Here is a 21542-nt window from a genome sequence, read left to right as displayed (position 1 = left end):
ATAAAAAAGTTGTACATGAGGCATTATTCAACAATTTTAAAGCAAAATTCTTAATGGGATAAAACCACTTTAGGTTGGGTGACGTGGTTTTTCAATTGCCCTTGATTCTTTCTTTTTATACACGTGTCAATTGGGGGCACGTTGACTGCATAATTAATATATCATTATTTATCAATGGTCTATATGTGTCATTATAATTGATGCTCAATAATTGAGCATCATCACTTGCATGTGCTTTAGCCTAAATTAATTTCATAAAAAGAATAGTGACTCAAGATCATTAAGAGTATAATGCTATGCCTATAATTATTTTGGAATCACTCCCACCGCTAAAATTATTTTAACACTTTCAAATAACATGATGACACGTGTTAAAAGGAATTGTAAGTCTTAACCTTTTTTTTTTTTGAGCAAAATCATTTATGGTTAATATTCAAACGAATTTGCGCATGGAATAATCCAAACTATACCACTTCCTCTTTAATGCATATACATGATGGAGAAAAATGCTAGACCTACAATTTTTTTTTTCTTTTATAATTATTTTACAACTTGTTGATATGTGTCGGTATCAGTATGTAATTAATTGAATGGCGTTTAAGTTTTTTTTAGTGGCTGATATGGCTACAATCATACGTTGACACGTGTTCACAAGTTAATTGTTACTATGTGATAAATGGATACGTAAGTTCTTGTGCGTTCTCATATCCTCTCTTCTTGTCTACCCCTCTGGCATTATAGTGGCTTTATGAGGGAGGACCCCTCATTCCTTGTAATTTCTTCCCTTCTTAGGATGTGATAAATGAATACTTAAGTTCTTGTGCATTCTCATATATTTTCTATTAAAGTATTGATTAAATAAATAGATTTATCATTTCTTATCTGCTTAAATTTTTAGGATAAGTGGTGGTTTAACATGACATCAAAGTCAAAAGTCATTAATTCGAATCCTAACTCCACAATTCACCTCTTATTCAATTAAATATTCTACGTATAAAGCTTTGCAAAAACACCCGATTGCTTAGAGAAAGATAGGATTACAATGAGGTAGAGATGTTATTTTGCCTACCATATGATTCTTGCAGTACAATTAGTCAAATATCTTTCAAAGACTCTCACCTCTAAAAGTTCCCTTTTCCTTTTTTCAGTGTCACTACACAAAGATCTATACATATAATACTTAATTGGGTTCAACTACTTAATCATCAACTTCTTCCAATTCTTAATGAAGAATCAACACCTTTGCCAATGCCTGCAAAGAGCCTTGCAATCTCCAACTGGGTATTTGCAAGAATCTCTGTTCTCTTGAGATCCATTTCACCTCTCTTTGCCTCTGCTTCAACTCTCATTCTCTCTATCTCCCTCATTGTCTCCATCCTTGCTTGCTCTGACCTCACCACTACTTCTGCTAGCCATCTTATGCTGTCTGCTATTTCCAGTTCTTCCCTTCTTCTCCTCTTCTTCTTCTCCATTTTCATCTTCATCTTTTTTGACCTTGATTTTTCCTTGTCACTGTAGAGGGCTGGTGTGCTGCTGTCTGTCTCCATGTGGTTCTTGTCTGACACTTGGTCGGATAATTTGGTTCCTTCTCCATCTTCCTGTTGATTAACACCATGAAAGAATATATAACAGTAAATTCACCAACACATCACTTCAAAACGAGTTGCCGTTTAAGGATCCTTTAGACCTTAGTTTACTTGGACAGCTTAGAACCTGTTTGGGATAGAAAAGGATTTTAAAAAATGAAATGAAAAGGAGCTGATTAATTAGTGTTTTCAAGAGGGGAAAAATTATTTAAAAAATTAAAATGACAATTTTACCCGTCTTGAAAATGACAGTATCTTATACTGTGAGGGATTACGCTAGAAAATAGAACTTTTATTAATAGAAAATGTAAAAACGAGCCTTTTCGAAGAAAAAAAATCTAATTTTTAAGCTTTTCCTAACGAAACTTTACCAAACAGACCTATTTCACAACTTTCGATGTGCTAAAAGCAATTTGTAAGTTCCTTAATGCAATCCCAAATAGATTTTTTTTTAGAGTATGTTTTCAAGCTACCACTTTAGAAGAATTATAACTCATTTACCTTACAATGATTTCAATAGCAATATTTAGGTGCCTTTTTTAAGCTGCCTGCATTATATACAAATAATTACACTATCCAACCTCTTTCTTTCTTTTTATTTTTCTCGGCTTTCCACTACTAAGAGAATGAAATTAAGATTATTGATTTTATCAACATAAAATGTAATTGAAAACTAAAAAATTAGTTTTAAAATTTTAGAAATAGAAACTCACGTGGGACTTTTTTACTTGTAAATGGAGGTAGAGTGAACTCAAAATTCATACTATAATCCCAAAAGTTAAGATATTAGAAGATTTAATCACTTTAAAATATATTTCTAACAAGTTCAAAGAGTCGTATATATTGAAAGAGTAATGTTATTTAGTATACTGCTATTCATCAGACAGACAGTCGTATAGCAAGCAGTATACTAAATAGTATTTTTGAGATGAAATATATACTAAGAGATCTTTAATTGTTTGTAGCTAGCAAGGAGTTTATGAAACATAGGGAAGAAATGCTAGGACTGGAGAGGGAAAGGGTACAGAAAAGAAAAGGAACGCTAGGCTACCCAATTGACGAAAAAGAAAAGTCATTAATTAGCACTGACCTTGGCCACCCTATCAATACCATTGGATCCATGAGAGTTTTGAGCGGTTCCAACTTGTGGAGGAGGAGCTGGAGGCGGAGGCGGTGGTTGCACCGCTGCCGGGGATGGCTCGAGCAACATTAAAGGAGCGGCAGATGGAGGTAGATGAGTAGGAGGAAGAGGAGGAGGTGGTGGCGGTGGAGGCGGCAGTGGCGGAGCTTGAACCGGTCCACTTCCACGGAGCAAAAGGTCAAGACGTGTGTATAGAGGCCATGACGAGGCATCAGCAGTGGAAGACTCCGACCGGTACCTTTTCTTCATTGACTCAATCTTGTTCTTGCACTGAGTTTGCGTTTTAGGGGACTTGGCACAATTTGCACGCGATGAAACATGGCGTGCAACATCTTCCCAATCATGCCCTTTGAGCTTGGCTCGATTTCTGAGAACCCATTTGGATTCATAGGCTTCAAGAAGGCTTGAAACTGCTCCTTCACTCCACTCATCTCTTTTCAACCTATCGCCACCGCCAGCGCTGCCGGCGGCACCGCCGGCAAATGGTTTTCTTGGAGAGTACTCTTCCTTGGTGTTACTGTTAGAAAGGAGAGATGGAGGAGTTTCTTGGTTAATTTCTTTGTCCATCTCTCCCCATGCTATAAAGTTTTACCTTTGTTTAGCGGCTAACATGTATAAGTTGAAGCATATAACTGCAAAGAGAGGGAAGGAGAGAGAAAGAGAACCACTAGCATTAGAGAGAAAAAGAATGGTTGGCATTAGTGGGAAGAGAGAGAGAGAGTAGCATTAGAGAAAGGGAGAGGGAAAGGAAAGGTTAGGGTTAGTGGGCAACCAAGAAAATGGTTCACTTTTGTCAAATGAGTTAATGATGTTAACCTCCCAACTTTTCTTTTTACTTTTTCGGGTGGCATCATATGGGACAACATCCTCTGCATTTTAAATGACCTATTCAGAATTTGAAGTCTATACATGATTTCTCATAAGTCTTCATGTACACCATCAGATGCGTCAACTTTTAAATCTAAAAGAGAACTGTTGGGGTGGTTTCATATGGGACAACATCCCCGACCTCCATATGATGCTTCATCGGTCTTCATATACACCATTAGATGCGCCAACTTTAAAGTTTTGGAAAGTACGGTTGTCCAATAAATTAATGATGTTAACCTCCCAACTTTTTCTTTCACTTTTTGGGGTGGTGATATGTGTTGGGTTTTATTGTTTTGGTTGGGTTATTTTGGCTGTTAGCGTGGATATGAAGCCAACCAAGACATCCACTTGGGCGTATAAGGGGGGGGTGGGGGTGGTGGGTCATTCACGTGGGTCTGTCACCCACTCCATCCCCATCACCAATTCACTACTACCACCACCATCGATCTCCACCACCACCAGCCAATGTGCTGCCGTCACTCAAAACACTTTGCTTTGCCCTTTTTCTCTTTCTCTTTCTCTCTTTTTCCATAGCCTTTGGCTTTTGCCTTTTTTGTGCCTTTTCGAAAGTTTTTGGTGGATCGATTCATAGCCACTGGAGCCAAATGCTAATGGCTTTCTAATAACGTCTTCAATTGGGGCATTGATTCTGTCTGGCCAATCATATTTATATGCTGCATCAAGTGGTGCTGATCAACAAAATCTGACCTTTGATTTGGTTAACTCCTTAATCACAAGCCTCAGATGTTACCCAACATCTAATCGATAAACACTATTATATAAGGCCTTCAAGCTTTATCTAAAAATGGGATTTAATTAATTAATTAATTAATTTTTAATTTTTTTTATTATAGTTTGGTATTTGTTTGAAAAAGTTTTCTCTTTTCAAAACCAAAAACATTTTTTTTTTTTTTTTTCACCTTCTTGTAAGAATATTTTGAGAAAACAAGTGCTTACTTTTTCAAGTATGAGAATTAAGTCAATAACTTGTAATTTATAAAAAAGAGAGAGATCGAGATGGTCGAACGGTTACAACTCCAACGGTGGAGAGGGGTGACTCTGTAGCAACCACGACAGGATAAGGGTGGCTTCCCAATCTATTAAGGGTGGCTGCAGGACTGCTATCTTCTTCTTCTTTTTTTTTTTTTTCTTTTTTTTATAAAAAAAAATTAATTAATTAATTGTAATTTTAATTTTATAAGTAAGAAGTTAGTTTCATACATATTTGTATTTTTTCATAATAAGTATGTTTAGTATTTATTTCTTTTAAAACACAAACACTTTCCAAAAAGTTAACCCAACAATTTTCTTAAGTGGGACCTCACATACAACATTTTCTCAAATATGACTCCAACCGAAAGTATTTCTCTAACTTTATATCACATCAAGAAAAATTTAAATAAAAACACAAAAAAAAAAAAAACAATTTTCAAAAACACTAATAAATATACCCAAAAAATGAATAGACATATAACATTAATTGTAGTCATCTAACTAGCTATAGCAGGAAAAACTTGTATGTGAACGTTGGTTCAATTATCAGGGACAAAGCCAAAAATTATTATGGGCAGGAAGGAATTAGGGGCCAAAAAATTTTTATTACTAGGAGTTAGTACCTTATAATTTTTTTTTACCTTAAAATTTTTTTGTTCTTAACAATTGAGGGAGGGCCATGGCCTATGCTAGGCTCCCCTCCCTCCGTCCTTGGTTCAATATCTGTCTCTAGCCATGATGCAAACACATAAAGGTACTTCTTTCCGAGAATTTTGAATTAATATGGGCTTTTTATTAGAGAAGAAAGCATACACATTATTGTGCAAATGATTCACAAATTAATCATGGAAGAATGTTACATGGTCAACTTGCAAATGATTCTTCAAGTTCTTTTTGCTGTGAAGTACAAAGAGAAACGGATTTCACTAATGCTTTGTTGCTACTACTATTCACCTTATCCCACTTAATGGAACGATCATATTTGATTTTATAGATCTAATAATCTATATTTTGTCACGTTATTTTAAATAACATGACACCATGTATACTATTAGATACAACATAACAAAATTTAGACTATAAAATAAAATAGATAAGTATAATTTGCTTCCATAGGGATCAAGACCCCTTATTAGAGTTAGGATTTAAATAACTTTAGAATGTTGAAATGGTAAAATGTGAATCATTTGATTAAAATAATAATTACAATTTTGAATGCTCCCATCTTGAAGTTATCCTAGAAAATTTAGAAAATCTTGATCCTTTTTTTTTTTTTAATTTTTAATTTTTTTTTTTAACATGTCCATGTAAGGGGAGAGAAAAAGGAGAAGGGTTATTCAATTTAGTGACATCCACTTCATGAGGCGTGATTTCCAGCTGATTAAGCTACTCCTTGAAGACAAAAAATCTTAATCCAATTGATGGCAAAGTAGTAAAATTTGGAAAGTAATTTCAAAAGTTTTCCATTCACATATAACTCATAGGAAAATAAATATACAAATGACCACAATTTGTACATAATTTGTTTTGAAATCGCTACTTTTTTTATTAAAAAAAATTACACATTTTAAAACTGCTAAACGATTGCATTGCCCGGAACAAAATCAATGATTTTTTTCCCCCTCTTTCAACATAAAAACACTTCCTTGTGTCATATGACACTTTGAACAAGTTCAGATTTATTTATTTATTTTAAAAAAAAGTCTACCTATTTTACAATGATCAAAAAGAAATTTAAAAAGTACATGGTGCCTTTGAAAGGTGGTTGAAAAGTAGATGAAAAAAGAGAAAGTGGTGGGCTTTTGAAGATAGTGCCTTGATAATAGTCTTTAATCTTTAGCATTGTTAGGGCAATGCTGACAAAATATTAGACTCAGTAATCATGAAGATTGAATCAGCTGTGGAATCTGATTGGAGCATGATGGAATAAATGTTTAAGCATAGTGGAGACAACCTTTTACATTCAATCTTCATAAAAGGTTAAAATCTTATGATGGGTTGAGATTTCTCTCTGTTATTTTCATATTATATAGTTTATTCTTTAGTGGTAATTTTCTAGGGTGGACCAACTTTTGCTAATCAAAAGTTAATTAATTACATGAAAAGTGGTATTAGTCACCCCCAGAATGTTAAAAAACATAAGGACACTTTGTGCTCAGTCTCACTCCTAGCCTATTGAAAAAGTTAAGGACAGTCTAAAAAGCCCAACCCAATCTATTCACCAATATTTTTTGTTTCTCAGTGGTTCATATGCCAATGAGTCACATATGAATAAGAGAAATGATTCTTTGTATTTTGGCGTTTTTGTGTGCATCTTTATTGAATTGGCAGTATGCTCTATTAAGTTTTTATTAAAAAGAATAAAAATATCAATGATGAATGGAGCATGCAAACTCGGTAGAGATAAACAGCAAAATACAAAGAAGCATTTCTTTACAAGTAAAGTTATAAGTTATTCATTACGAAACTCGCTGGTACAGTTGGCAATTTTAGACGCAATTCGCAAATTCAACTTGAGCTCCACACAAAATTAATAAGTTAGAATTGATGGGTTTGTCCCGTTTAATTAATAAGTCAAATTATGGTTAACTTATATTGTCTTATATTCATGTATCAACACGACCCATATGCGACCATAAATTATCACCCTATTCACGGATAGCTTTCAGTGAATGATTTGGAATTTTAAGATTTCTATTTTAAGGAGTCCAGTGGAGAATAATTTGTTCTGATATAGTGGGATTGTACTTTTATGATCTATCTCTTTTCTCTCCAAGTCCATCATAACTTATGTTTAGATACACTAATCTTTTTCAGCTTAAACTTTATTTATTAATAATGTTTGAACTTTTCCGACCTATGTAATGCTTCATATGTGCTTTGGAAAAATGGCTAGCCGAAAAGTTTGTTCAAATGCTCAAAATAAGTTTATTACGAGCCGAGTTTGAGCATCAAATCATCTTTCAATCGAGAACAAAATAAAGATGCCAGAAAGCAGTGACGGAGGTTAGCCTGTGTAGGCCATGGCTGAGCCCCTCCCCCCCCCCCCCCCAACACAAGGAAAACAAAATTTTAAGGTAAAAAAAAAATTATAAGGTAATTTTTTTTTTTTTTTTTGCCTATTGGCCTATACCCACTAAAATTTTTGGCCTTTGGATCGTATCCATACCAAACTCTACCTCCGTCCCTTGCCAGAAAGGCATGACCTCTCCCCCAATCTTAAAATTTTTTCTTCGGCCTTTTGTTTAAAAAGTCATGGATTCTGCAGAATTATTACTGATTTGAGTGAACCAACTAAAAAGTAACCATATCCCCAAAGTGAAACGGATCTTAAATAGTTCTTCTTACCCACCTCAGTCCTCACTGACCCAAAGAATGTTATACTAAGTCTTGGGAAAACAACAAGATCATAATTTGACTACATAGGTAAAATATAAGATAGTCATGATAATTCGGGAAAAAAAAAAAAAAATCTAAAAAGGAAATAGAATTAAAAAGTCTTTGAGTTGAAAACATACTCAAAAGTGCAAAGACAATTGGGTGGAACCAAAAGCACCTCAAAAGATAGGTATTCTGCAAAGAAATTGACATTCCAGCTGTGGACTCGGCATCCACAGCCCCACCAAGAGGACTTTTAGCCAAAGTTTGGATACAAATAATAATGCACAAGAATTTGATGCAGACAGTTTTAGGGTTAGCACATGGTGGCTTGGGCAGACAATTTTACTATTTTCTTGTTGAGTTTGGAGGATCCAAGCCTCGGCATAAACTGGAGAATTCAACATAGGATTGATTTCTTCCCATCATAAAGACTTTGTGATGGATATGGCCATATGGGGATGATGGCATCAGATACTTAATGTCAGGTAATAGAAAGAGAAGCATCCAAGGCACCAACACTAGCTACCATGTTGAATTCTCTAGGCATCAACATGGTATAAATTTCTTCCAATGAAGAAGACTTTCTGTGATGGACGGAGATCTATTTCATAGTTCGGATTATATTTTTACAGATCTTCATGTTTAAATGATATAATATCATGTATACTATTAGATGGAATAAAATAAAATCTTGCCGGGAATATGAAAAGGCTGTGATGGATGGGGATGATGGTATTGGACAATTAGTGTCGTCAGAAAATATAAAGAGAAGCAACTAAGGCACTTACACAAACAGTACTTAACTCTATACAAACAGAGCTTTTTCTTTTTATTTGTTTTTTAATGAATTGTGGTCAACCTAAGGTCAAGATATACAATTTACATTAAACTTTGATTGCTTTTTAGTTACTCCTCTACCAAAAAAAAATGGTCTAGTTTTTACTTTTCACAGCTTTTTTAATGACAAAAGGAAATTATAATTTAAGAATTCATATATAAAATACATTGGAAAAATTACAGTTTACCCTCCTAAAGTTGAACAGCGTTTTTCAATTCGAACATTAAAGTTTCAATTTTTGTAATTCAACCCCCCCCTAAAGTTTCAAATTTTTACAATTTGACCAATTGTATCCAAAACTTTCCATATTGCCCATAATTTTTTTTTTTTTTTAAAAAAAAATTGGGGTGGCTAGGCCATCTGGTCATTTTTGCACCCATATATTTGTTTTTATAAAAAATAAAAAATTAGGGGCAATATAGGAATTTTGGGATAATATTGGTTGAATTGAAAAAAATTGAAACTTTGTAGGGGTGAATTGCAAAAATTAAAACTTTGGTGTTCGAATTGAAAAACGCTGTCAACTTTGAGGGATAAATTGTAATTTTTTCAAATACATTAATACAACTAAACAAAAAATTGAATGAATAATACTAAAATATTTCTAAACGTTTAAAAAGTAAAACACAATCAAGTTTGTGTAAGATTAAGATAAAATCAAAAAAATATATCACAGGATATAAGGAAAAGCTCTTGAAGAAGATAATACTTTTATTTGCTAAAAAGAAAAAAAGATATAATTTTTTTGAACAACCATTCCAAATGTCCTTTATTTTTATTATTCTCACGCTAATAGGTGTTATAATAAATTAGATTTCACAAATTTAATAATGTATATGTTTTTATTTAAACAATATATTGTCACGTCATTTGAATGTTTTAAATAATATACCAATAGAAACTGACATGTCAGCAGATAGTGATGACACAGGTGTCCTTCCCATTAGGCAAGAGGAAGTAGACCCCTGCCTTGATCCACAGTGCTATCCACTCATCTGGAAATGCATGTCAATTATACTATTCCACTAACTTTTTTGTTGTGCCAAGGGTGTCTCTTTCCTGTCTACAAAGGGGGGCCTTTTAGGGTTTGAAGGATCATTGTCAAGCAGGCTGATATGGTAGAATATTTTTAGTTATTGGAGTGATTGATCACATAAAAGAAAATGGAGTGGTTGATTAAATAATAGAATCCTACAAAGATACTAATCACAAAAGTTATAGATTTATATAACATTGTTTGGTAAACAAATTCCCTTAAAGTTTTTAAATTAAAGAGGCAATCTTGTGACAAGGGTATGCAATATCAATATCTATCATTTCATTTGAAATAAAAAAGAATTATTTTACGGTCAGAATTTTATTTTGTTGTATCTAATGATGTCATGAGAGTACGGAATATGATTCTCTTCATTTTGGAGAATTTTTGGTGTTAGATATGTGAAATAAAATCTTGCTCGTTTCGCATCATTATGCTCGATAAAAAGATGGGGGGTGAACCGACTTGACTTGACTTGCCCCCCTCTAAACTACTAAACATTTTTCAATGTCTTCCTATATTTAAAAGTTTGCAATGTAGAGTTATGATCTTCAAGCCCTTAAAATCACTCCCTATCGTTTACTTTCTTGTGTAAGCTTGAACTGCTAGGATGTCAAATCTCGAGTCTACCCTAATAAAAAAGCTAAAAAAAAAAAGACAACCCACGGTTGCATTTCAAATTTTTTTTAGAAAAATGCTAGGGGTCAATATTTTCTCTATATTAGGCTCATCTCATCTTACAAATCAATCATTATATTTTTGGACTTATATGGACCCTACATAAGTAAATGGTAGACTTTACAAACCACCTCTTTAGGTGGCCAGGTTTCTTGGTTGTACCAATAAGTTATAGGGTCGCGTCATTTATTTGATGTATTCCTTTTTATTTTCTGTTTACCTACTCTAATGATGATGTTTTGGGGCTTATTGTTGGGTTGCTCAGCCTGTTGATATTGTTTTCCCTCCTCTATTTTCTCATATTTGCTCAGGAAAAAAAAAAGAAGGTAAACTCTACAAATCTAATCGTTAATCTATTGAATTTGTAGGAGAATATGAATCAAATATAAAAAATTTATTGATCTCTAGTATTTTTTTATTTTATTATTATCTGTTTTCACTTTTACGAATTTTTAATTTATAAAAGGGTATTTGGTATTAAAAAATAAATCCTGAGGTAATTAAAAAGGACTGAAAAATTAAAACCACACATTGTGAGCTGTTAAAGTTTAAGAAAAATATTAAACAATGCTCGGTAGTTTAGAGAATAAGTAAAAGGTTTTCTTTATTCAAAAAAAAAAAAAAAGTAAAAGGTTTTCTCAAAATTGAAGTTGGGTGTCTGGGTTTTCAATGAGTGTGGATAAGGATTAACTTTAAGTTGCGTGTGGTCACTTAAAAGTTGAAGCAAATTAATAAGAATGGGAAATCCTTTGAAATTTTCTTCTTGAATTGTGTACAATGATTGTCCATCTTGGGATTAGTGGTCGAACCAACTCCCATTATGCATTGTATTTAACAAAATATTAAATTATTTTTATTTTTATTTTGTTAATGATTTATTAGTTTTCAGTTCTCGTATAGAAAGACATTAACAAAAATACAAAATACTCCATAAAACATTGGAGTTTTTTTTTTTTTTTTTCTTTTATTTTCACATCAAAACACTTTTTTTAAAAAAAATTAAAAACAAAAAATATTTTTCAAAACATGTTAAGAGTGCATTTATCATACTAAAAATACGATTTTAAATCGAATCGCAAATATTGTATTGTTTGGAAGTTGGAATTGGTAGACCATCTTAAAAAAAATGTGATTTTAAATATTAAATTACAATTTTATCAAATGCTTAACTGCAATTTTTAAAAGGAGAAATTTTACACAGCATTTTCAAGTGGCAAGATTCTTGCTACTTTGCAAATGCTGACTAGCGGTTCTTTTTTTAAAACCCGTGTTTTAAATAATACATTTTAAATTTGTAAACCTAAATTGAACTAAGAACCTGTTTGAAATTGTATTTGAAAAATAAAGATTTTAAGTTATTATTATTATTATTTTAATAAAAGCTTTATTTTTAAGTTTTTACCAAAAATACATTTTAGTTATTTTTAAGCTTTTGAACCTTTGAAAGCGCTTTCAATTTTTTTATTATCAAATTGGTATTTTTTCTTCAAATGAACATTTTAAGTATTAAACATACTTTGAAATCCCATAAACGCACACCCAAACAGTCCCGACAAAAGCCTAGCATGTAGTTCTACCGTTCTATCACCAAAAAAGAAAAAGAAAAAAGAAACCCCTATTTACCTTGTGCTGGAGTTGACAAGAAGTTTAACAACAACCCAGTTCACGAAAGACAACATTGGCAAAAGTTTCTTAAATATGAAGCAAACATAATATAATCCATCAATCTGAATTGGAATGTTTCTCATCTCTTCTCTTCCTGTGGATTTCTTTCCAAAATGAAGCTCAAATTCATGTAAATTATCAAAAGATAATAGCAGATCAGTAAGTAAAGTTGGTTGTGTTATCCATTTAATCATTTACATTACACCATAAATGTCAATCAATATGTTCATCCATCCATGAAAACCCATTTCTGGATTCCTCTACCTAAATCTAAACAACCAATGAAATGAAATCAGAAGAACAATCCAAACATACTAAATACATACCCCAAAATTAATATTAATTAATTTATATAATGTCATGTACTGATGTACTCATCCCCCAAAACACCCACATTTCCACCACTATACAACACCTTCAACAACTCCACCGCCTTGTTCTTCCCCTTCACGCTGCCGCTCTCCGCCACCTCCGCCAACCCCTCCACCATCCTCATCCCCATCTCCCATACCGCCCTCCCCACCCTCTCATCGCCGAACCGCACCATATTCAGCAGCGCCGCCACCGCGTTCTCCCTCACCCTCATGCTCTCTCCGCCCGCCCCATCCACCAACTCCACCAAAACCCCAATCCCTGACACCTTGCTAAACGCCTCCTCGCTCTCCTCGCACCCGGCCACCTGCGCTATGACGGCGGTCGCGTCCTCCACTATTCCGGAGAGGGATACTCTCTGGATTAATCCGAACAGGGGCCCCACCCCGTCCAGGTCTATCACCGTCTTCCGGTTGGGCTGGTAGAGCGCGATCATAAACAAGGCCTTGAGCGCGTCCTTGATGGATCTGACGGCGGAGCTGGGGTTCTTTATTATGTCGACTAGCGCGTAGACGATGTCGCGCTTGGATCCGATGATGGGTCGATAGGAGTCCTCGACGAGGAGGCTGTGGAGCGTGGCGGCGGACGACTGGACCGCGGAGGGCGACGAAGTCGTGGCGTGGCGGGAGAGCGCGTGGGAAAGCGCGTCGAGAAGCCTGCGCGTGGACATGAGCGCAGTGCGCGAGGTGATCGAGAGGTTGAGAAGCGTCGCGGCCGCGTCTTCTTGGGCGGCGTGTGAGGACGAGTAAAGGGTCTCGGCGAGATACGGGATCGCGTCGGCTTCGGCGATGAGCGGGCGGGTTTCGGCGTCGTGCTTGGTCATGAGGCGCAGCTCGCTCAGAGCCTCGGCTCGGGTCTGCTCTGAGACCGAGCTGAGCCTCGCCACCAGGGTCCGCACCGTCCGGCGCTTCACCTCCATCTCCGACTCAGAATCAAAGGGCTTGCTTAGTGGAAATTCGAAATCTTTTTTCTTTTCTTTTATTTTTGCTTGGGACTTTCTTCTCTTGTCAATCTAAATAATCACCAGCAATTGAAGTATGAAAAGGAAAGAAGAGCGGAAATGCCTTTTGGGACGAAGTTGGGTTTTTTGTTGATGTCAATGGCTATCCACCTAACTTATCTTAAATGACGAAAATGCCCTTCTCTCCGCCGTCCCTTATCTTCTTCTTTCTCTCTCTCTAGTAAAAATTTACAGGGTTGAGATTTTCATATTAAAATTTGTCAGTTTTAGAATATGAAAAATAGATAGTAAATATTGAATTGGTAAAACTGATAAACAGTGATTTGTCAATTTCAATTTCTTAATCCTTGCTTGCTGTAACAAGTAACTTTAATTTACTCTATTAATCTAACTAATTCTAAGCAGTGTTTCTCACAAAAAATTCTTAAATATTTAATTTAATATTACAGTCTACTAAATAATATTATTATTATTTTTTATTTTGTTGGGCACGAAAGAAAAGTTAAAAGTAAAAATTTTGATATGTTTTTTATTACATAATTCAATGATGAGTGGGTGATTAAAGTAATGGGATTGGTTAAAAAAATGTGGTTTCTTAGAAGAATGGTATTTAAAGAAATGAATAATTAAAAGTTTATAACCCCATTTGGTCAGAGTGTTGGTTGGTTAAGCACGAGGTTTGAATTAAATTAATTCTCTTTTTTTTTTTTTCTGATATATTTTAGTTACTTACAAAGTTTAGCAAGCAATAATAATACGACTCTATCATTTGAATACGTCATTCCGTACGGCTACATTGTCACTTGATTACCCATACCCGTGTATACAACAAGCCAACTTCAATTCAATTTCTTAAATAATAATAATTATTGAGAATAAGAAACTAACAAAAAAAAAAAGAAGAAAAAAATGGGAAAAAAATTATATAGGGATCCTTTTTACTATTAAATAAAAACAAAAAAAGTTTCAAATGGGTAGCTTAATCGGCTGAAAATCACATCTTATGAAACGAAAGTCTTGTATTTAAGAATGTACGCGTTTGGTGAGATCATGTAAGATTGAATTTATTAAAAGGGACTCAAACTTAGCAGGTCACGGCTTACAACACGTATTTTATGAGTCGTTACAAAATGCTTCCGGTCAATTGGGATACGAAAAACCCATTTGATTAAGTTGCGAGCGAAATGGTTTGTGCTATTTTGAACGAGTCCCCTTCAAGGCTAATGTTGTCAAACCTTATGTTCTCTAGACAGCTTTGACAATAAGCAAAACGACAAATAGATTCGTCTTCATTTGGGTCCAAAAGGGGGGCCAACATTTGTTTTTTTGGCAAATCCAAGCAGCCCTATTGGATAAGAACATAAGGTGTCTCAAATTGTAACATCAAAATTAATTTTGATAGTCCTACAAGTGGAGGGGTTCAAGGAGTTCAGGTGAAGGGAGAGTGGTTTTTCAAAGCAAAAGAAATGGTCCTTTTGTTCATTACTACACTAGAATAAGTCACATGTACTGTAGATACATTGAATATTTGCATTGTGAGGAGGAAAGAAACTCTTAAAAACATGTGACGTATTAACACCTATGTGAAACCTAGTCTTGGATAAAAAGGCCCATTCAATAAATTTGTTGGAAAAAGGCCCATTTAAAAAAAAAAAAAAAAAAAAAAGACCACCTTCGATGGGCTTTACATAAAAAGCCTAAAATTACATTTTGAAAAAAGACATGATTATTACTATAATTTTTTATTTTTATTTTTTTTATAAAAAAAAAAGTTGGATGCACCGTATCCACGAAGAATCTCCAACACTTGGAAGAAACCCCCTATAGGTACAGATAAAGTTAATTGAGATGTAGTTGTAGATAAGATCTATGGGCGTATTAGGATGAGTAATGATATAATCCCTCTTGTGTCTTTATTGAGTCACTCCAAGAATAATGTGACTATTAAAATTACCATTGAGCTTATGATTGATTATTATTAGATTTTGACTAAATGATAATTTTAATAGCCACATTATTCTTGGAATGACTAAAAAAGAACACAAGAAGAACGTGTAGAATTAGTCGTATTTAAGATTAATTTGGTATTTTAGTATTGAATGATGAGGGAGTTGTTTTGGCTGCACATAGCACTACAAGAAATATTTTAGTAGAACCTGTTATGACTAAAGTTTGACAACTTTCCACGCTATAGATCTTAGTAGGGAGATTGACTTTTATGATATAATTTTGGAGGAAAATACCATGCAGATTGTATCTGCCATGAAAGCGGCAAGTAAAAATTGGTGCAAAATTAGCTATATAGTTGACGGAATCAAGACGGGTTGCATCAACTGAGATCTTGGAGGATTGAATTAAACATGTCAAGAGGGATTTAAACTTAGCCGCTCATGCTTTAGTTAGAGAGGCTATTAGGTGTGTCGTAAATAGAATATAAGTTGAAATTCTAAATTGTATCCATAGTATTGTAACTAGGAAGCAAATTGGTCATGTTTGATTGATGATTTATCAATAACAAATGCAATTTGATTTTTTTTGTTTTTTAATAAAACAAAGACTTATACGAGTGTAAAGGATCTTTCATCGTTGGCATTAATTGTTGGGCTTTGAATGATACTGTTACTAGTAGACTATGTCAATAATGGAGGTTCTGATTTTTTTTTTTTTAAAAAGAAAATATTAATTTTGAAAATTTTAATCTAATTATACCATATCAATCATTTATTTTTGTAAATATATGTGATGATGATTTAGTGTTGATCATGACTGGTATATACTCTCACATATGCCACCCTTAAATATTTATTGACTTGATGACCTTACACTTCCATATCTACTAATGTAAACGGTCAGATATTTGACACCCACAAAGTCAAATTCAACTTATCCAGACCATAGCACATAACCCTTTTTTTAAATGAGAAATATTTGCTTTTATTTTATTTTATTTTATTTTTCTGTTCATCTCCTTTTATGAGATGTGTAAATTTATCATTAAATCTGTAAAACCAATATTTGAAACCCGCATACTTAATGGTAAATTTACAAAAAAGATAGATAAGAGACGTGCAAGAGAATGATACTAAACACATCTCTTTAAAAAACAAAATTTTTTAACAAAGGGCACCAAGTTTCGTCCGTACCGTAGAGTATTATTGAGATAATAATATTTGCTCCGTTTGTTAATGCTTTTCATTTTTTTGTTTAAAGTATTATGATATGATATAAATGTGAAAATAATTTTGATTGTTTCTTTTAAGTGTTTTGTATTTTTGATTGTTTATTAATATTTTTGTTTTGAAAAGAAAAAATAAAAGGAGAAGAACACCATGGAGCTTATAAACACATCCATTTGTAATGCCATTTCTCTTCCCTTACCCCTCTTCCTTAGGTATTGTATAGAAAAATAAATGGGCACTGTCCCACATTAGCCAAAGAACGGGAGATGGATGTGTTTATAAGCTTCATTAGCCTTCTTTTAGTCCGCAATTACATGAATGAGATAGTTTTGTAGGTCCCACTTGTAATCATACTCTCCTATTCAGCTCTAGTGCCACTTTCTTTCTCCTTACCTATTCCGCGCTACAGGAAAACAATGGTCATGTTAAGGAGACAAGATGGTGGCCGAGAAGCAAAGGAGGGTGGAGTCGAGAGAAGAGGAAGCAACTAGATTCATCTATTAGGCAAGGGTGGAACCACCCTAGGCTAGGCCCACCTCCAATTTTGTCCGCCTCGGCCCATGACCATTACCAACAATATCTTATGTTCGCCTTGTTTAACGTGACAGTGTCAATCGGTTTGTGTTTCTTTTTTAAAAACCTTTAAGAACTAGTTGACAAAATTCTATTTAATTAAAATATAAATGTAATTTCTATCATTACCCGAGTGTTCAAGCCAATGTAGGCTTTTTGCCAAATCCAGACTACCTTAAATTCTTGAGCATAGCATGAGAGATTGATGATATTGTTTCATATACCTTTGTTGGGATTTTTCTTTTCTTTAGTACAAGTAAAATATCCTAATCAAAAGCTCTTTCATATATCCAAACTACTTTTCACATGAATAAATTCATCCACTGACACAAACATGACATTTATCCATCTTTATTTATTTTGAAATTTTTTTTTGTTTTTTTTTTTTTCAGAGCAGAAGCAAAAATAATTTGACAACAAACCCGTGACATGGTACGACCCACTAAAGTAATCATCAACAATTCAAACTTGAGATAAAATAAAAAAGACATAGACAGCTACAGAGATTCCTCCCGTGACACCCCCCTTTTCCCAAACAAGACAACAAAATTAGGTGCAGAGTTCACGGGCCACGCCGAGCCTGGAGTTGGGCACATCGAAAAGCACCCGGTGGTTCTGCTGCTGCATGTTCGCAATCACGTTCAGCACAGAGTTCACGTTGTCTGGTGCGGCTGCCATGGCTAGGCATGTGGTGCTGCCCACTGAGCTGTGGATAAGCAGGTTGTCTGCTGGCAGTGTCACATTCATGCCTGTGAACATCAACGTTATTGTGGGTGCAACAATTGGGACCGAGTAGCACGTGTCAAAGCCGCCTAGAGACGTCACTACTGCACTCCCGACTCGGCGGCGGAACTCGTTTCGCACAGCCTCGTACGCCGGTGTCACCAGCCGTGTGAAGACAGTGCCTGCTCGGAGCAAAAGAGATAAGATTTCTTGTTATTCGGTTGCCCGAATTTATGTGTGCGCGCCGCGCATGCATGCATGCACATTTCAATGTATAGTGGCAAGCGGTCCATAAAATTATTAGCAACCAACCAAGGCTAAAGTAAAATAATCATATGTATTTTGGACACATGACTGATTAATAGACAGGATTGAAGAGTTTCCACCAGCACTGGAAAAAATTTGTGCCCTAAAACAAGACAGTTATGTTGGCTGATTGTGACATTTGAGCTAATAAAAAAAAAAGAAAGTACATAGTTACATTTATCGATTTTAATTTTGTGACTGACTTGACTAATGGACCACATGAGAAGAGGCCAAGTTTTGGCAGAAACTTAAGCAATCATAACCAAACATAATGCACAAAATCAGCATTAAAAGACAAGTGATTAAGTATTATGCAAACAGTGGATAGATATATTAATAATTTTGTTAGTTCGAATTGGTAAGAATTGAGTCAAGAAATGTGAGAGAGCTAATATGGGCTCATCTGCCCAAACAAATTTTGAATTGTCCGTTCATTTGCATGGGCAAGTAAACTACACAAAAACTCTCACATTTACTATTATTTGAATTGCTATTAATCTAAACAAGAAATTGAAGACTCGGATCCGCAAACATTACCTGAATCAATGACGGTCCCTGCTCCTGTTGCGGGATTGAACGCCAATGCACTTGGTGGAATGTCAACAATTTTCCGACCAACCCTAATCGCAACCAAGTTGACATAATACAATGATGATCTTCTAGGGTTTTTGAGCAAGGGGGTGTACTTGATCCTCTTTGGCTGCCCAACAGGACCAAGCCTCAAGGAACCAGAGAAGTTAGGGGACTTGAAGCTAGGCAAGCAGTATGAAAATGTGGATTGGTAGAGGTTTTGGGTCTGGGATAGAAGTGAAAGTGGGCCTCGGCCCAAGCCCAATAGCCCTTGGGGAGGCACTGAGCTGCCGGTGGCCTTTTGTATGCAGCCAAAGGTGTAGCGAGGGACTGAGTCAGTGGCTAGGGTGATATTGTCCACCACTAGGTTAGCCGCCACGGATGAGCTGCCGTAGGTTATGTTGAAACCGCACACGGGGCCGTTGCAAGATGGGTTGGGTACCTGAAAATTTCAAAATGATAATAATTCAAACAACAAATACGAGAGAATCTCAACCACCCGCCAGTTCTGACATATTGGTCTCTTAAAAGACCTAATAATCCAGACCATGGGGACTGCAATAATTCAGCCGTGAACTTTGGGTCCGTGACATCACACTTCAAAAGTGAAAGTGAAAACGTGAGGGCTTTTTTCTTGTTATTTAAATCATTACATAGGATCAATTATTACTTATTAGGACTATATTAAAGAGCTAAGTATGTAGGAAAAAGAATCTCAAATTGGACCCACCATAATGATCTCCAATTGTGGCATGTAAAGAAAAACCATGAGAAATAGGAAGCTTACAAATTGAAAAAAAAAACAAACAAACAAAAAAAAAAAAAACAAGAAAAGAGATGAGATTAGTTTTGTGATTAGGCCTAACCTCTAAAGGATAAAGTTTTCTTTCAAGCGAGATGGTAGAACAAATTCCTTTAATTTAGTCTATTAATCTAACATCTTTCTAAAAAAAAAAATGTAAGAAATTTATAAAGAAAAAAAAATATCTTGATTATTTTTGAAGTGATTGGTGAATTAGAGAGCCGAGTGATATAGATCTCATCTCGGTCATAGTAAATTACTAAAAGTTTCACAAATGAAGTAAATAGTGCGATTTGGGTTACGCTCTTAAAATGTTCATTTGGGTTACACTCTTGAAACGTGCAACTTAAAAATGCAATTTAACGAGTAAAATAGTGCACTTTCGAAAACGTACTACTTTATTTGTGATTTGAAAACCGATATTAAAAAAAAAAAATTCAAAAAATACATTTTTTATGATTTGGGTTAAAATCGTACTTTTACTACTCAAAATCGCAATGCCGAGAGCAGCACACTATACCTGCTTGCACTGGGGTGCCTGGCAACCAAGGGTCTTGTAGGAGGTGGACTTCTCAGAGGCAAACAGAGTGGATGAGCAGCCTACACAGCCGGAGCAGGGCACCCAGGCGGCATCATTGCTGGTATCCATGGCCAAGAGCAGCGTCTGAGCCGGCGTACCAATCTTAGCCCTCACAATATACGTGGGATTCTGCGTGATCTGCCGGCCGGAGGCAATCGGCACGACAGATTTCCTTGCCACCATGCTGGACAAGTACTGGACCCTGGCCTGGTCCTTGGCCAGCATTTGGAGGACACTCTCCTCCCACGAGAGTGGCTTTGCTGGCCTGAACGGCGAGCAGGGGCTGAACACGTGGAAAACTTGGAGGTCCGAGCCCTGGTCCGGGGTGTCGCACCTGGGGTACTTCTGGTTCAGCCCTTGGGCAAAGGAAACGAAGAGGATGAGGGCAATGGCTAGTTGAGAAAAGGGTCTCTGAGTCACAGCCATGGCTAGTTAGCTAGTTGTGTAGCTTGAGTGAGTTGGGTTTTGATGGTTGAGTGGGTTAAAGAGAGGTGGTGTGTATACTTATAGCTTGCATTACTTTCTTTTCTTTTTTTGTTTTACGGTGGTGGGGGTAGTGGGGTGACAAGTAGAACTCTCTAGTCAGTGCGTAGTTTCCCACCACTACTCTGTATTCCATTTCCTTTTGTGGCTGCTGGCCTCTACTGCCTCTGTCGCATTCAACCCGCGGAGCATATTTTAACTCCGGGTGTAAATTCTTATTATTTAATTTTAATCCGTTAATTTTATATTGAATTTGTATCGAGTTTAAAAATCGTGTTAAAAATTATCAGTCATAATTATTGTGTGTCATGTTCGAACTGTGTCGATGCATAAGTGTATAATTAAGTATAGACGAGGGAAGAAGTATATTTTGGGCCCTATGATGTCACAGGAGGTGAAATAGGTTACTCTATCAATAAGAAAAGAGTACACTTTTTGAATAGTAAAACAAAATGATTTTGGGTTCTCAACATTCTCTTATTTGTCTCTTAATGAACCACTCACATGGCCAGAAATATTTCCATTTTTTGTTGGGGGGGGGGGGGGGGGGGCGGCCCAAAATGTGAACTTCGTTAAAAACAGATTTAGAGGTGAGCCAGCACCATGACCCCTCCCCCACAATAGTAAGTTTTTGCAGGCTTTATTGGGAGGAACCTTAGGCACCACTAAGAGAGTGTGCACATGCCCAAATGTGTTGGATGGTACATATATTCCATTTTCAAAGGGATCTACTAGATCCCATTTATTAAAGTTTTCTTTCAATTGCCTGTTCAAATTAATTGTAGCAGATTTCGATTCGAATACA

General features: G+C 35.4%; 3 protein-coding genes across 3 annotated transcripts; all 3 read right to left on the bottom strand.

Moving 5' to 3' along the window:
- Nucleotides 1-949: 949 nt before the first annotated feature.
- LOC132187626 (sequence-specific DNA binding transcription factor) lies at nt 950-3487 on the bottom strand. Its single transcript, XM_059602005.2, has 2 exons — nt 2677-3487; nt 950-1598 (listed from the first exon to the last, which is right to left on the bottom strand). Exons 1-2 carry the CDS (start codon nt 3292-3294, stop codon nt 1206-1208), a joined length of 1011 nt encoding a protein of 336 aa, XP_059457988.1. The 5' UTR covers nt 3295-3487; the 3' UTR covers nt 950-1205.
- An 8859-nt stretch (nt 3488-12346) lies between these two features.
- Nucleotides 12347-13690, bottom strand: LOC132164181 (ARM repeat superfamily protein). Its single transcript, XM_059574621.2, has one exon. The coding sequence runs from the start codon at nt 13477-13479 to the stop codon at nt 12547-12549; it is 933 nt and encodes a 310-aa protein (XP_059430604.2). The 5' UTR covers nt 13480-13690; the 3' UTR covers nt 12347-12546.
- Nucleotides 13691-17597: 3907 nt separating this feature from the next.
- LOC132189349 (Eukaryotic aspartyl protease family protein) lies at nt 17598-20825 on the bottom strand. The gene is made up of 3 exons (XM_059604058.2): nt 20195-20825; nt 18840-19314; nt 17598-18178 (listed from the first exon to the last, which is right to left on the bottom strand). The coding sequence occupies exons 1-3, from the start codon at nt 20678-20680 to the stop codon at nt 17823-17825; spliced, it is 1317 nt and encodes a 438-aa protein (XP_059460041.1). The 5' UTR covers nt 20681-20825; the 3' UTR covers nt 17598-17822.
- Nucleotides 20826-21542: the final 717 nt, after the last annotated feature.

This window comes from Corylus avellana, chromosome 2 (assembly GCF_965113065.1).
Source record: "Corylus avellana chromosome 2, dhCorAvel1.hap1.2, whole genome shotgun sequence".
In the NCBI taxonomy this organism is placed as follows: domain Eukaryota; kingdom Viridiplantae; phylum Streptophyta; class Magnoliopsida; order Fagales; family Betulaceae; genus Corylus; species Corylus avellana.
Note: the sequence above shows the minus strand (reverse complement) of the source record. Positions and strands in the feature narration are given on the sequence as shown.

Coding starts and splice junctions, on each gene's coding strand:
- LOC132189349 (XM_059604058.2), bottom strand. CDS start 20,680: ATGGCTGTGACTCAGAGACCCTTTTCTCAACTAGCCATTGCCCTCATC. Junction 19,315..20,194: donor AGGCACCCCAGTGCAAGCAG/GTATAGTGTGCT, acceptor TGAAATTTTCAG/GTACCCAACCCATCTTGCAA. Junction 18,179..18,839: donor AGGGACCGTCATTGATTCAG/GTAATGTTTGCG, acceptor TGCTCCGAGCAG/GCACTGTCTTCACACGGCTG.
- LOC132187626 (XM_059602005.2), bottom strand. CDS start 3,294: ATGGACAAAGAAATTAACCAAGAAACTCCTCCATCTCTCCTTTCTAAC. Junction 1,599..2,676: donor GTATTGATAGGGTGGCCAAG/GTCAGTGCTAAT, acceptor GTTAATCAACAG/GAAGATGGAGAAGGAACCAA.
- LOC132164181 (XM_059574621.2), bottom strand. CDS start 13,479: ATGGAGGTGAAGCGCCGGACGGTGCGGACCCTGGTGGCGAGGCTCAGC.